Genomic DNA, 16,906 nt, shown 5'->3' with positions numbered 1-16,906 from the left:
GAGAGAGAGAGAGAGAGAGAGTGTGTGAGAGAGAGTGTGTGTGTGTGTGAGAGAGAGTGTGTGTGTGTGTGTGTGAGTGTGTGGAGCTCATCGTTTCTTCAGAAGAGGAGAGAAGGAAGTTTCATTCATGTTCTTGTGTTCGATCAGTTGTTTCAGTAGTTATTGATATTGCGGGAGGTTTTTGTATGTGCTGTTATTGACTCGTTTCTGCAGGGAACACAAGCTGCTTGTTAGTCCTTTGATCCAGTGAAGGTGTTTGCGGCTGAACGAGTTGATTGATCAGTGTGTGTGTGTTGGTTCAGTGCTCTTCTATCTTTAGTTTTTCTGGAGGTGTTCTGATGGGTTTGTTTCCCCGTTAATAATTCAGAGCGCAGGCGTCCCTGCAGAGACAGAGACCCATGACTCCTCTGTGAGACTGTGATTGGCTGATATGAGGAGCGTCAGATCTTTGTGTTTGATCTCGTATGCTCCTGTTCACAGATCAGCTTCATTCCCACACGCTGATAGCATCACCAGCAGGCTCTCGTGTACATTAATGCATTAGGCGACTTGCATTGTATTATCAGTTCATTCGTTCCCTGGGAATGGAACCCATTGATCCAGGCAGATGGAGTTCATGTGATCATTTACTGTGAATCGAGTCGGTGTGAGATGCTGGACACCAGATCATGAGCTGCTCATGTGTAAATGAACACCGTGCCACAATTCAATCATTAAATGAACAACATTTGTGACTTGACAATGCACCAAACTACATTGCATTTCTGGTTTTATTTTGATTATTCATGAAACACAGTCCAGGAGCAGCTTTACATCAGCATTCATAAAACAAGAAACAAAAACATGCAACTGTAGATATATAACAATCTTCAGTTTCCTATTGATTGACTGTGATGTGTTTGATCTGTGGTGTGTGTTGGACAGTGACTGTCCTGCGGTGGATTGACTCTCCGTGTGTTGTGAGGGTCTCCAGTGACATTTACTGAATGCACAGCAAAATTAATAAATAAACACACTGGAGGTGATAAAAAAACAAAACAAGAGATGCTGCTCAGTAATAGTGTGGGACGGACGAGTGATGAAGAGCGATAAAGGAATGAAGGAAATGTCAGGCGTGACGAAAACAAAACAATCAGACGCCCGCATGTGAGCCAATCGATCAGCATGACAGCAAATCAACACACAGCGTGTGTGTGTGTGTGAGAGTGAGTGTGTGTGTGTGTGAGTGATTGAGAGTGTGTGTGTGTGTGTGAGTGTGAGTGTGAGTGTGTGTGAGTGATTGAGAGTGTGTGTGTGTGTGTGAGTGTGAGTGTGAGTGTGTGTGAGTGATTGAGAGTGTGTGTGTGTGTGTGAGTGTGAGTGTGAGTGTGTGTGAGTGATTGAGAGTGTGTGTGTGTGTGTGAGTGTGAGTGTGAGTGTGTGTGAGTGATTGAGAGTGTGTGTGTGTGTGTGAGTGTGAGTGTGAGTGTGTGTGAGTGATTGAGAGTGTGTGTGTGTGTGTGAGTGTGAGTGTGAGTGTGTGTGAGTGATTGAGAGTGTGTGTGTGTGTGTGAGTGTGAGTGTGAGTGTGTGTGAGTGATTGAGAGTGTGTGTGTGTGTGTGAGTGTGAGTGTGAGTGTGTGTGAGTGATTGAGAGTGTGTGTGTGTGTGTGAGTGTGAGTGTGAGTGTGTGTGAGTGATTGAGAGTGTGTGTGTGTGTGTGAGTGTGAGTGTGAGTGTGTGTGAGTGATTGAGAGTGTGTGTGTGTGTGTGAGTGTGAGTGTGAGTGTGTGTGAGTGATTGAGAGTGTGTGTGTGTGTGTGAGTGTGAGTGTGAGTGTGTGTGAGTGATTGAGAGTGTGTGTGTGTGTGTGAGTGTGAGTGTGAGTGTGTGTGAGTGATTGAGAGTGTGTGTGTGTGTGTGAGTGTGAGTGTGAGTGTGTGTGAGTGATTGAGAGTGTGTGTGTGTGTGTGAGTGTGAGTGTGAGTGTGTGTGAGTGATTGAGAGTGTGTGTGTGTGTGTGAGTGTGAGTGTGAGTGTGTGTGAGTGATTGAGAGTGTGTGTGTGTGTGTGAGTGTGAGTGTGAGTGTGTGTGAGTGATTGAGAGTGTGTGTGTGTGTGTGAGTGTGAGTGTGAGTGTGTGTGAGTGATTGAGAGTGTGTGTGTGTGTGTGAGTGTGAGTGTGAGTGTGTGTGAGTGATTGAGAGTGTGTGTGTGTGTGTGAGTGTGAGTGTGAGTGTGTGTGAGTGATTGAGAGTGTGTGTGTGTGTGTGAGTGTGAGTGTGAGTGTGTGTGAGTGATTGAGAGTGTGTGTGTGTGTGTGAGTGTGAGTGTGAGTGTGTGTGAGTGATTGAGAGTGTGTGTGTGTGTGTGAGTGTGAGTGTGAGTGTGTGTGAGTGTGTGAGTGAGTGAGTGAGTGAGTGAGTGTGTGTGTGTGTGTGTGTGTGAGCGAGCGAGCGAGTGTGTGTGTGTAGGTGAGATGGTGATGCTCAGCCGTCTGTGTTTCAGCTCTTTTATTAATGTCAGATCAGCGGAGCTGCATTAGCGCATCTTTCCTCTCGCTGGCGTCTTTATTGTTTCTGTTTCTTTCTTCAGGGTGTCTCTGGAGCTCCTCAGCTCCTCTCTCTAATGATCTAATGATGACTATCGCTCTGCTCGTACTGTTTTTACAGTATATAAACTGTTTACAGTATGTGACGTTTCATGATGCATGAATATTACCATTGAAAAGAACTCTCTTCTGCTAGCCGAGGCTGCATTTATTTAATAAAAAAACACAGTAAAAACTGAACTATTATTATAATGTAAAACAGCTGTTTTCTATGTGAATCTCTGTTAAACTGTAATGTATTCCTGTGATGCGCAGCTGTATTTTCAGCATCATTCCTCCAGTCTTCAGCGTCACATGATCTTCAGAAATCACTATAATATGCTGATCTGCTGCTCGAGAAACATTTCTGATTATTATCAATGCTGAACACAGTCGTGCTGCACAATATTTTTGTGGAAACTGAGATGCATTTTATTTTTCAGGATTCACAGATGAATAGAAAGTTCAAAAGAACAGCATTTATTTGAAATAGAAATCTACTCTAACATTATAAACATCTTTACTGTCACTTTTGATCAGTTTAATGCATCCTTGATGAATAGAAGTATTAATTTCTTCAAAAAAAATCAATAAATAAATATTTGATTTGTGTGCAGTAGTATATGGTCATCTGTGGTTGGTTAAGGATTCACTCATCAGGGACCAGTTGCATAAACTTAGCCTCTATGTTAAAACAGTGTCTTAAGACATAAAGTCTTAAAGAAAGAATTAGCTGACTAACTTAAGACTAGTCTAAGCCTTTTATGCAACTGGCCCCTGATCATTAGTGCTGACAGTTCATCACTGTGTTTGTAATGAATGTTTTCTCTGTTTCTTTCTCTATTTCTGCCTTCGGACCATCTTCACGTCACCAGGTGAGTGATTCTCTGTCTTTCTGCGTGTTATTTCACACATGTAACACACGTGTCGATGTCTTCAGCGCGTTTGATTCTGTCTGCTGACATTTTTCACAGTTAATTTACTCCGAGATGATTTTAGCTCTGCACTAACTCAGTCTGAAGCGTTTCACATTAGCATGAGGACATGAAGCGCTTGCGATTTCAATATTTCATCCGTCTTGTGTTGTTTATCTGCACTGGATGTTTTATTTAGCAAAACCCCATTACAGGGTGAAAAACAGTCTGAGTTCTGCGTAGGCAGTCGGGGTCTCGACATACAGCCACAGCCAAAAGATTCTTTGTGCTTCATCAAATTTTAATAAAGCCCAGTGTTTTAATGGCCACGCAGGGCCGGAGCGGATCTGAAAGCTTTTTTAATTACATGGCCGAGTGCCGCGTCTTTGTTCTTGGCACTGAATGATGCCATCCTGCACTTCTGAAAACGTTCTTTAGCTGTACGTTCATAGCTTTTAATTGCATATTGAAAAACGCTGAATGAATCTCATATGTAAAGAAACGTGGAGCATGCTTGAGTTTGACTCATTTATTCTCACACCTTCAGCCTGACGCTCTGACGTTATCCCTCATTATCAGTGTCAGTGCAATTCATTACCTCAACCAGTCAGATGCAATTCAACTAAACTAGTGCAGCCTTATGAAAAACAGCTACACTTCAAAAAGTCTACTTATTGCAGAAAAATACTTTTAATTAAAGCTGCAAGTAGCGATGAAAGGGCCCTCGCACCCGGTGGCTTTAGGAAAACAGCTAACGGTGGGCAATATGCATTTAAAGTGATAAATATAGGAGGAATATGTCAAAGTAATTTATATGTGCCAAACTTCCTGCTGCCAGCTGGTGGCGCTATGATTATAACTGAATATTGGCCTTTAGATGTGTTCAGGCCAGGACTCTCATCAATCATGTGAAGAATTTGACAAAAGGTTTACAATGACTTCAGTCATTACTAGGGAGTTATCACGATCTTGCCTTTAGAATACTGATCCAAATAATTAGTCATTCCCAGATTTGGTAATACTTGAGTCATTACTAGTGGGTTACTATGACCTTCACTTTAGAATTAACTACAAATTTTGCATCATTCACATTAATTATGAACCTTTATATAGTAGTTATCCAGGAGATATGAAAAATAGTAGTTACTGATTAGCTAATAGTGAACTACCACTTTCAGCTAAGTGCTATTGCTTACTGATTCGTTAATCAGAGTTTCTTGTTGGTTAATAGTAGTTACTAGAATGTTAATAGTGCATTAGTCATTGGTTCCTGTGTAGTTATTCATTAGCGATGGAAATGTGTTCTAGAGTGTTATTGTTTGTTTGTTCTCATGTGCTGTCAGATGTCAAACTGATTCATTCACACAGCTGGATCTGATTCCTCAGACGAGGAGAGGTTGTGCTGGAGGCCTTTGGCTGTCAGCGGCTGGGATGACTGGATTGAGAGCGGCGTGTTTCTGAATGATTAGTGTGGTTATTATTGTGTCTGCTCTCGTGTTTCGTCCTGCGGCTCTCTGCTGCTCCGCTGGGCCCTGTAGGGTCTGCTCTTGAGGGCCGTGTGCCGCTGTGATTAAACTCACTGGATGCGTTCAGCTGGAAGTAATGAATTACACATTAATCCTTCTAATCTATTCCTCCACTGCTGGATTTCCTAATCAGAGCAAACAAGCACGCTCCCGCTGTAAGTGCACAAGTGTGTGAACCGGGACGAACCTCTGGTGATCCTGTTTCTCTGTAGCAGCTTGTGTTCCTTGTTTTTGTCTGCTGTCCCGTCCTGATGGGGTTTGTCCTCGTCCCCGGGGTGTCTCACCTCATCGACTGTTGCCATCTGTTGGGCGCAGATGAGGCTGTTCGTCTGTTTGACACGTCTTGAGTGAGAATGAAAAGTTTTGATTTGTGGAAGCAGAGAACCGATGCAGTGACGTTGGTGATGTGATGATGCCGTCTCAGTTTGGTGTCAGGGGTTGTCAGGTCATGGTCACAGCGATGTGATAATGTCGTGTCAGTAATGTGATATCATTGCAGTAGTGTGATGTTATGTTAGTATTATGATGATGTGTCAGTAAGATGATGTTGTTAAAGTAATGTATAACGATCAGTAATGTGATGATGTTGTGTCAGTAATGTAATATCATTGCAGTAATGTGAGTCGTGTCAGTATTGTGATGTTGCGTCAGTTATACGCTGCTGTGTCAGTAATGTGGTATCCATAGCAACCGTCAGGTGATTGTTGCGATGTGCCCTCAGTCTGATGAAGAGCATCTGCAGATCACACCAGGTGTAATGGATGTTTAATTGGAGCGGTTGCTGTGAGCGAGGCGGTTTGTGTCTTTTAATTAGAAGAATAAATTGCACTCATTACAGAGTTTGATTTCAAATAGAGCTGGAAGCAGATGTGGATGTGAAGCGCACCTTAAACGCGTCTCTGTGAGTCTGCTCGACCGCATTTCTCATCACATGAGTCAGACGTGACAGAAACAACATTTCCTCAACAGACTCTCAGTTTCCATGGGTTTGTGTTTGTGCGAGATGCTGCTGTGGTCTTGCTCTGGTTTGATTGCAGAGAGGAGGATGAATCCATGGTGTGGAGCGTGGAGAAGCATCCGGTGCTGTGGGCTGAGTGTGATCTACAGTTCTGTCAGCCGCTCAGATTTCAGGGCAGGTTCAGGGCTTGGTTCGGGGCTAGAGCGAGGCTCATCAGTCTGTTTTGATCTGCCTCTGATGATTTATGGGGTAGGGTTACAAGTGTTTCTTCAACAGTAACTAAAGATGCTGATCCAGGAACAGACGTGGGTGTGTGTTAAAGCAATAAGCCCTGTGAAGCCCCTCGTCATGTCTTGTGTATTTAAGGTGTTTCCTGTTTTGAGTTTTCTGTCCAGTTTTGAACGTCAATCCCCGTGTCCTACGTGTGATTCCTGTGATGTCAATAAAGACTGTTAATCCTGATTCTCCTGCGTTCTCCTCGTTCCTTGCTCCTTGCTCCTTGTTCCTCGCTCCTCACAGTAGGCACACCGTTACAGAAAACCGGACCAATACAGAAAAGTAAGCGGCGCCCCTTCTCCCCGTTTTGTTTTCATTTTGAAAAGTCTTTTTGTTCCTTTTTGTTTCTCCCTGCGATCATGGAAATCGCCGCTCGTTTCTCCGCCTTAGCCCGCAGAGATCTCCCCTTCTTCGAGTACGCCTGGGAATTCTGCGGGCTCTCCGCGGCTACGACAATGGATGACGCCACCATCAATTCTCTGTTCTGGCTCGGGGCCAACTACCATCGCCTCATGGACCTCCCGGACACCAAGGGACTATGCTGGACGGAAGTGATCTACCGGTGTCTGAGGAGTGTCCGGGCCCAAGCCAGAACCAGCCCGCCGTCAAGCCCACCGGCCGTTCCTCTCTCCAGCCCGCCGGCCACTCCAAAGTTAAGCCAACCGGCTGCGCCGAAGTCAAGCCCGCCGGGCGCGGCTCTCTCCAGCTCACCGGCCGCTCCGAAGTCAAGCCTGCCGGTAGCGGGATTCTCAAGTCCGCCGACCACGCCTTTCACCCCAAACCTAAAGGGGTATCTAAGGAGGAGAAGATGGTCTGCCCCAGAGCTCGCTCCAGTGTCGGCTCCAGCCCCTGAGTCCGCTCCAGTGCCAGCTCCTCGTAAGCACTTCTCAATCCCTGAATCCAGCCTAGAGTGGGCTCCTGTTCCCGAGTTTAGCCCACGGAGGGCTCCAGGTCCCAAATTTAGCCCAGAGAGGGTTCCAGGCCCCAAGTTTAGCCCAGGGAGGGTTCCAGTCCCCGAGTTTAGCCCAGTGAGGGCTCCTGTCCCCGAGTTTAGCCCAGAGAAGGTTCCAGTCCCCGTGTCTAGCACAGCAAGGGATCAAGTTCACATGTCCAGCCCAAGGAGGGCTCCAGTCCCCAAGTCAAGCCCAGTGAGGGCCACAGTTCCCGAGTTAGGCCTACGGAGGGCCTCTAAAGATGATATTCTCCCCAAGGATTTTTTTGTATGGGTCTGTCCGTAGGGGCCGGGCCGAGTGGCAAGGCGTCCAGCCATGGCCTTCTGAACTCTCTGCTCCGCCATGGCCTTCTGAGTACCCTGCTCCGCCATGGCCTCCTGAACTGTCTGATCCGCCATGGCTTTCTAGTCTGCCTGCTACGCCATAGCGCCGCAAGCTCCCTGCTCCACCATGGCCCCCCAAGCTCCCTGTGGCGCCATGGCACCCTGGACTGCCTGTTCCGCCCTGGAGGTATTCCCCGTGTCCCAGTCCTGCACCAGTCTCCAGGGCGCCCACCCCCCCTCCCTGGTGGCATTGTTACGGCGCGGGATGCGCCTTCCGGGAGGGGGAGTAATGTCAGACTACTTAACATACACATTGCAGAATCTGCAGGAAAAGGAGAGGGATCATAGACAGCATGGTGTAGCAGTGCAGTGTCATGGAATGCTTGAAAAGCTGGAGTTCTCAGTTGTGTTGTTGTGATAGTGTGTGTTTTGTGAAGTCAGATGTGTAATTGGCGTTTCTCTGACACACGTGATGCGGTACATTACAGTCAGACACGATTGGGCAGCTCCTAATGATGGATGAGAGAGAAGACGGCTAAACGCTCAGGAGACGCTCTGACTGTAAGAAAGAGAAAGAAATGCAAGTCACACAGAAAAAGAGTGAAGCAGGATAAACTGTGTCCTTCAGATCCTCCTGATTCTCCAGCTGCTGCTGGTAACACTGATAGGACTCGCTCTGGGTTCATCACGTCCACACAGATGATGACTTTTAAGACGTCCAGCTAAATCACTAATGATCATCTGAGCTGCAGCAGAAACTCCTGCTGCCACACATTTTAGGCCCTATGAAATCTGTTTTATTTCATAGACTTATAGAAAAGTTTATTAACAACTACAATCTAAAATCAAATTGTGATATCTTAAATACTTCTTGAGTTATAGGCACACATCTGTTAAACTGTAATGTATTTCTGTGATGCGCAGCTGTATTTTCAGCATCATTCCTCCAGTCTTCAGTGTCACATGATCTTCAGAAATCAGTATAATATGCTGATCTGCTGCTCGAGAAACATTTCTGATTATTATCAATGTTGAACACAGTCGTGCTGCACAATATTTCTGTGGAAACTGATGCATTTTATTTTTCAGGATTCACAGATGAATAGAAAGTTCAAAAGAGCAGCATTTATTTGAAATAGAAATCTACTCTAACATTATAAATGTCTTTACTCTAACTTTTAATCAAGTTAATGCATCCTTGATGAGTAACAGTATTCATTTCTTTAAAAAAAAAACTCATAGCAACCGGTTGTGTGGTGTTGATGTTGTAGTGGCAGGTGTGAATGAAGCTGTCAGTGAATTACAGCAGGACTCGTGCAGCAGAGCAGGAACGGACGTGAATGACAGGAGTGTTTCATGCAAACACACACAAATGAAACCTGCAGCTCAGAAACACGAGCACAATAACTTAACATACACATTGCAGAATCTGCAGGAAAAGGAGAGGGATCATAGACAGCATGGTGTAGCAGTGCAGTGTCATGGAATGCTTGAAAAGCTGGAGTTCTCAGTTGTGTTGTTGTGATAGTGTGTGTTTTGTGAAGTCAGATGTGTAATTGGCGTTTCTCTGACACACGTGATGCGGTACATTATAGTCAGACACGATTGGGCAGCTCCTAATGATGGATGAGAGGAAGACGGCTAAACGCTCAGGAGACGCTCTGACTGTAAGAAAGAGAAAGAAATGCAAGTCACACAGAAAAAGAGTGAAGCAGGATAAACTGTGTCCTTCAGATCCTCCTGATTCTCCAGCTGCTGCTGGTAACACTGATAGGACTCGCTCTGGGTTCATCACGTCCACACAGATGATGACTTTTAAGACGTCCAGCTAAATCACTAATGATCATCTGAGCTGCAGCAGAAACTCCTGCTGCCACACATTTTAGGCCCTATGAAATCTGTTTTATTTCATAGACTTATAGAAAAGTTTATTAACAACTACAATCTAAAATCAAATTGTGATATCTTAAATACTTCTTGAGTTATAGGCACACAAACTTTGGAAAAATAATATTTATGTCACTCAGACAGTTATGTTCAATGCAGTTGTTTTGACAGAAGGAAACAAGATACATCTCTAGTTTCAACATTATTTGTTCTTCAGACATTCCTCTTTAAAATATATATATTTTTTTTACAAATTGACCCAGATTTGGTTTTTGAACACTGAAAATGTGTACATTTTAACGATTTACTTCTGGAGCCATATTGAAATATCTCTGGAATCGAAACATGCAGGGCCTTAAAAATGAAGATGGCAAAATTAAAGTTTGTTAAGACCCAAAATCTAAAAGGGCATTAAGATATATTTAATTCTTCTTGAGTTACAGGCCTGCAAACTTTGTAGAAAAAACTTGAAAAGTGCTGTTTCCCCATTTTTGAACGGTCACCATTGGCACAAAATGCAACAACGATTGCTAAAGTCAACAGATTTTACTAACAGACCTAACAACATTGATTTTATAAAAATAGTGCTTTAATAATAATAATTTTAGTAGTAGTAGTAGTAGTACTCTCATTACATTAATTAATATATTTCTGTCACAGTTTCTTCAAATTAAACCAACTGTTATTTTGACGGATTGCTGTGAAGCCCTTTGAGATTCTGTTTGTATATGATATGACGATAGTTTTTCTCAAAAGAAAAGGTAAAATGCTGATGAAGTGACTCTCTCTCTCTCTTGATTTATTAAAATTGCATTTTATATGTAAATTTATTAGTTTTTACTTCAACTTTATTTTGATTTAAGTTGTTCATTTAATATTTACATTTTATTTTAGCTTCATTTCATCTCTTGAAAATGCCGCTCTGATGGTGCTGAAGGTCCAGATCTGATCATGAGGAGATTTGATTGTGCACTGCATCGATCAAATCCCCAAAAACAGCAGCGTCGCGTCTCCAGCGATCCCGCGGTGTAGGTGAAAGGCCTGCTCTCACTCAGGTCCTGCTGGCTGATGACAGCATGTGTTTGATCTCAGCGGCCAGCGCTCCTCACGGATCAGACAGGTGTCTGGAGCTTCACCATTGACCGCTCGGCTTCGAGCCACATGCGTGTGATCCGTGTGAGGAGCCCTGCATTGATCAGGATCTCAGCTCAACTCTCTTCAGCTACTGCTGCTGCTTCTGCTTCTGGACTGATCTTGATCATGAAGGGACAATTCAGCTATAAATGATCATTCTGTCAGCGTTTACTCCCTCCTGTATTTCAGACCTGCATGACTTTTGTTTTTGTGGAACATAGATGTTATTGAGACATTTTGATAAATGTTTGTGTGTGTGTGTGTGTGTGTATGTATGAGTATGTGTGTGTGTGTGTGCGTTCGTGCGTGTGTGCGTGTGCGTGTGTGTGTACTCGTTCTTTTGATTCTTTTTTTAGTATCCAGACTGCTTGTGTGGTGTTGTTTTTATTTAGACCTGCAATAACAGCAATTAGGAGTGTTAGAATCAAACACGTTCATCTGACGGCTGTCTCTAGTGTCTCTGACTCAGCCATTGATTAAACACACACACACACACACACACACACACACACTCTCTCTTCATTATCAGCCGCAGTCATTATAATTAATCACTGGATGCACAACAAATCAAAGCACGTCAGTCACATGGGGCTGTGCGGTTGCTAGGGTGCTGTGTGTGGTTGCTAGGGTCTGTAGATGTGATGCATTAGCTAATGGAGTTGATTCAGACGTGTTCAAGTCAGTGCACTTTGCTCCCAGCATGCACTGCAGCAGGAATGCATTATGCAGAGGGCTGTTTGTTATTGTGGTGTGGTGATGATTATTCACAGCATCTCTTCTGTGATGTGATTTATAGGATTGATCGTCTGGTCAGCTGATCTCTACATTACTGAGGTTTGTGAGGATGAGGATGAAGATTTCTGCCTCTGCACTCCTCTAGAATAACAGCCTGAGCTCAGACGATCAAGAATAAAGTTTTTAATGCTGTTTTGATGATGCATAGTGATTTTACCACTCAGAGCATCTCACTGACAGACACACACCACTTCATTCACTCAGATGTGTCAGTGTGTGTCTGTGTGTGTGTGTGTGTGTGTGTGTGTGTGTGTGTGAGATGGAGTGAGAGTGAGAATGAGTTGAGCAGAATGAAGCTGCAGTTGATGTGGGTTCCTGCGACACGCTCTCATTTCAGTCACACTTCATATTCATGAGGAGAAGGAATGAGATTGGAGGGAGAGAGAGAGAGAGAGAGACTCAACATGTCTCTCATCCGTTCCCCGCAGCCATTTTACACTCTCTCTTTGTTTTGTGTTTTGAGAATGGGTTAGTGTGACGTCGCTTCACAAACAGAGACGCGATGAAAGGAAACTGCGTCTTGCACTCGTCCTGCTGCTGTTTTTCCTTCTGAGACAATTCAGTCCTGCCTTCCTCCTCCTCCTCCTCCTCCTCCTCGCTCTGTTTCCCATGAGGCTCTTGTGTTTCTCTGATGTGTTTTTCCTCTGATAATTAGTCGGTTGCCAGATACTACAAGCAGCAGCACGCGTCTGAAGCGTCTGTAGCCTGAGGGAAGGAGAGCAGCGATTGAGTCAATGCTAAATGGCTGTGTGCTTGAGAACGGCTGGACTGTGACAGCGTTTCTCGACCAGACTGAAATTGTGGAGGTGTGGCTGATGTTCTGCTGCTTGCCAGTCACAAGACGCTTCCTTTTATTTCTGCCTTTTCATTTCTTCTTCTTCCTGGTTGAATTATTAGCACTTAAACCCACTGACATCCTCAACCGCTTCTCATCTTCAGAAGGAGTTGGTCAGAAGTGTTAGATGGGTTACTGGTCACAACAAGCACTAACTACTTTCCTGCAGAATAGAGACAGCGAAGCCATGGGTTTGATTCCTAGAGAATGCATGAATTAATCAAATAAATGTACACCTTAAATGCAATGCAAGGCGCTTTGATTAAAAGAGTCCACCAAATGCATTCATGTAAATGTAACTGCAGAAATTGTAAAAATGTAACATGCAGTGGGGACATAATTACTGATTATAATAACTTTTACTGACTTTTTACAAGTTGCATTGCATCGCGCCACATAAACATAAAACCATGTCTGCATTTGTGATCAGAGACAAACAACAAACAACAAGCCCTACTCTACACTGCCCAAAACTCACGTTTGAATCGTCAGTGGCAAACTCTTTAAATATAGAAAACGTACTTACAGTCTGCGAGTCAGAACCGCCGGCATTGTAGTCTACTCTCCCAGGATCAGGAGACAGTCCTCCATAAAATGTGCTGCACACATCTGAATATTTGGGTTGAAGTGTTCTGGAACGGTGTTGTAAATACAACTTAACACTGATTTCTAGTTGTGTCCTCTTTTGGAAGACCAAACAAAGTAGTTTCGCTTTCACAACGAAACACAGCGTCTTCACGACATAGCGGCGGCAGCAACAATACTACAGTGAGAATAAAAGTTACGCCTTCTTAGATTGCATGTTTTTTACATTTTAGGTGTATTATAATTTGTTACGTGTTGAATTTAAGTTTTTTAAAAAGACACTGCACAGCGTGACATCATATCACGACCGTTGCAGCATGCGAAACAATTTTGCATGCTCAAAGTCTAGTGTGACCGCGGCTTTACTCCAGTCTTCAGTGTCACATGATCTTCAGAAATCAGTATAATATGCTGATCTGCTGCTCAAGAAACATTTCTGATTATTATCAATGTTGGAAACAGTTGTGCTGCACAATATTTCTGTGGAAATTGATGCATTTTATTTTTCAGGATTCACAGATGAATAGAAAGTTCATAAGAAAGTTCTGTCGCTTTTGATCAATTAAATGTGTCCTTTATTGATATTAATTAGTAATATTAAAGTATTAATGTATTGCCATATTACATATGGCAATTCAGCTCAAACTGCTCATGTTGTGGCAGTATTTGCATGAACTCTTCCTACACTCTTCTTCTAGATAGTGTAGTTCTAAATTTTGTCAACAGCATGTTTCATTTAATTATCATCATGGGCAATCTTTTTTGTTTTATCTTTGTCGAGTAAAACCTCCGCTCAGTCCAGCGCGTGTGTGTGTGTGCGTGTGTGTGTTTATGTTTATGCAGTGATGTGCTTCATTGGTGGTGTGATCAGCGTGACTCACTGCAGAGCGTGTGTTGTATAAAGTCATGCCTCAGCTCTGATGAAGCTCCATTAGGGCTCTGTTCACAGGTGCTGATTGGCTCTTGATCTCAGATCCACGGAGCCAAGCATTTGGAAGGTCTCTTGAACACAATCAGTCATGAGCGTCGGCACACGACTGAAGCAGACGCAGTGACCTCCGGCTCTCATTCACACTACAGCTAGACTGATGCTCTCTCTGATGGTGTGTTTGTGTCTGTGTTTCAGCTGGGACGACCTACATCTTCGGCCGCGGAGGGGCCCTCATCACGTACACGTGGCCCCCGAACGACCGGCCGAGCACGAGGGCAGACCGGCTGGCCGTGGGCTTCAGCACGCAGCTGAAGGAGGCCGTTCTGGTGCGGGTGGAGAGCGCCAAGGGGCTCGGAGACTATCTGGAGCTTCACATAGTAAGAGCCAAGCCTGGGGACCGGAGGGGTGGGGTTTGAAAGAGGGGGTGTGGCCTGAGGAGATGCACTGGGGAATGTTTGAGTGCGGAGCTTACGGTGACTGGTTTATATTAGAGGGTGGGGCTGAGGGTGGGGCTTACAGTGACTGGTGTATATTAAAGTCGGCATGAAATCAAAAGTGAAAAACTGGAAAAAAATTCTTATTTTTTAATGGATACTGTAGTGTTTATTATAAATAATCTATCCGTGCAACCTCCCCTCCCCCTCAAAACGACTCATCTTCTCTTCCGGTCACGAGCTATGGCGCAAGGGCGGAGCTAGTGACATGAGGGGTAAACGCCGGGATAATCGACAGGGGGAAACGCTGAAGCTAGCTGATGCTTCACTTTATAGAAATCAATGCATTGACCAGTGCTGACGCAAGCCATGGGGGAGTACACTACCCTTACAATTGAAAGGATATTAGGATATTACCACAACATTAATCTTAGTTAGGACATCGCAAACTATTTTTTCATGAATAGGACTTAACCTGATGGAGGACGTGCTCAGTCATTCAGGCAGTTGCGCGCGCTGTTAGGCATGTTTTGTGCCGATGATCGTCCTTGTCGTAGTCTTCCTCAATAAATAAAAAATGTCTTCATGCTAGGGAGTCGGCGGTGAATCCACTGGAGAGAAATCCCCCCACAACTAACTGCAAACTGGCATTCAGATCTGCCTCCATTTTGTTAGCAACGCCCCAACTTCCAATGATCCAATCAATTCCAGAAGGACGAAATCAAGTCCCTCCCTCTCATTTCAGATGCTGTTTCACACGCATAGATGTCACAGTAGAGAAAAAAAGACAATCGCTACTTCCGTTTCATGCCGACTTTAAAGGGCGGGGCTTACAGCAGCTTACAGTGACTGGCGTATATTAGAGGGCGGGGCTTACAGTGACTTACAGTGACTGGTGTATATTAGAGGGCGGGGCTTACAGCGGCTTACAGTGACTGGCGTATATTAGAGGGCGGGGCTTACAGTGACTTACAGTGACTGGTGTATATTAGAGGGCGGGGCTTACAGCGGCTTACAGTGACTGGCGTATATTAGAGGGCGGGGCTTACAGTGACTTACAGTGACTGGTGTATATTAGAGGGCGGGGCTTACAGCGGCTTACAGTGACTGGCGTATATTAGAGGGCGGGTCTTACAGTGACTTACAGTGACTGGAGTATATTAGAGGGCAGGGCTTACAGTGGCTTACAGTGACTGGTGTATATTAGAGGGCGGGGCTTACAGCGGCTTACAGTGACTGGTGTATATTAGAGGGCGGGGCTTACAGTGACTTACAGTGACTGGTGTATATTAGAGGGCGGGTCTTACAGTGACTTACAGTGACTGGCGTATATTAGAGGGCGGGTCTTACAGTGTCTTACAGTGAATGTTGTATATTATGGGCGGAGCTTACAGTGGTTTACAGTGACTGGTGTATATTAGAGGGTGGGTCTTACAGTGACTGGCGTATATTAGAGGGTGGGGCTTACAGTGACTGTTGTATATTAGAGGGCGGGTCTTACAGTGTCTTACAGTGACTGTTGTATATTATGGGCGGAGCTTACAGTGGTTTACAGTGACTGGTGTATATTAGAGGGTGGGTCTTACAGTGACTGGTGTATATTAGAGGGTGGGTCTTACAGTGACTGTTGTATATTAGAGGGCGGGTCTTACAGTGTCTTACAGTGAATGTTGTATATTATGGGCGGGGCTTACAGTGGTTTACAGTGACTAGTGTTTGTTTGAAGGTGGGGCTTACAGTGACTGCTTATAATAGAGGGCGGGGTTACAGTGGCTTACAATGACTGGTGCATATTTGAGGGTGGGGTTTACAGAGACTGCTGTATGTTTGAGGGCAGGGCTTACAGTGACTGGTGTTTGTTTGAGGGTGGGCTTACAGTGACTGGCTTATATTAGAGTGCGGAGTTTACAGTGGCTTACCGTGACTGGTGTTCATTTGAGGGCAGGGTTACAGTGCCTTACAGTGACTGGTGTATATTTGAGGGTGGGGTTTACAGAGATGCTGTATTTTTGAGGGCGGGGCTTACAGTTACTAGTGTTTATTAGAGGGTGGGGCTTACAGTGACTGGTGTTTATTTGGGTGCGGGCTTACAATTAATGGTTTATTTCAGAGGGCGGGGCTTACAGTTACAGCATCAGGAGATGTTTGTAGGTTGAGGTCTTTTGTAGAAATTGTTCACCATCTGCTGTGATCGTGAGAGGAGTTTTCTGAGCTCTACATATGTCTTATTTTATTCTGATGTCTTATAGGCGAATTGGACAGTGTGTGGGAGGATTTTCAAGCTAAAGTAGAAACACCTGCTCTTTTCAGTTAGTGTTGATATAAAGCTGGGGCGGTGAGGGGAAGCTGCAAGGGATCGTGGGAAGCGACATGTGTGCTCGTAGATATACATACATACTCCATCTGTAAATGAGTGGGGCTTCTGGGTGCAGCTTTTATTTACCACAAAATACTTCGTTAACTCAAACCTCTCCACCCTATACGTTGTTTTGTTTAAAAAAGAGGGAGTAAAAATTAACTTCAGATACACAAACTATGGACTAAAATGAATGCAACACAACAGCAGCTGCAATTACCACAAAATACTTCGTTAACTCAAACCTCTCCACCCTATACGTTGTTTTGTTTAAAAAATTAACTTCAGATACACAAACTATGGACTAAAATGAATGCAACACAACAGCAGCTGCAATGGCAGATGGGATATGAGTGTGTGTGTGTGTGTGTGTGTGTGTGTGAGTGTGTGTGTGTGTGTGTGTGTGTGTGTGTGTGAGTTTGTGTGTGTG

At 44.4% G+C, this 16,906-nt stretch overlaps 1 protein-coding gene across 1 annotated transcript in view; it reads left to right on the top strand.

The window, feature by feature from the left end:
- The window catches only part of LOC107572116 (neurexin-2-beta-like), a 101,638-nt gene that overhangs the window by 43,762 nt on the left and 40,970 nt on the right, over positions 1 to 16,906 (top strand). Inside the window, exon 2 of the mRNA XM_016258531.1 lies at positions 13,882 to 14,063. Coding sequence (XP_016114017.1) covers positions 13,882 to 14,063 — 182 coding nt within the window. The remainder of the gene's footprint in view (positions 1 to 13,881; positions 14,064 to 16,906) is intronic.

Source organism: Sinocyclocheilus grahami, unplaced genomic scaffold (genome assembly GCF_001515645.1).
Source record: "Sinocyclocheilus grahami isolate Dianchi unplaced genomic scaffold, SAMN03320097.WGS_v1.1 scaffold1701.1, whole genome shotgun sequence".
In the NCBI taxonomy this organism is placed as follows: Eukaryota; Metazoa; Chordata; class Actinopteri; order Cypriniformes; family Cyprinidae; genus Sinocyclocheilus; species Sinocyclocheilus grahami.
The sequence above is the reverse complement of the archived record's forward strand: the minus strand, read 5'-3'. Positions and strand labels throughout refer to the sequence as shown.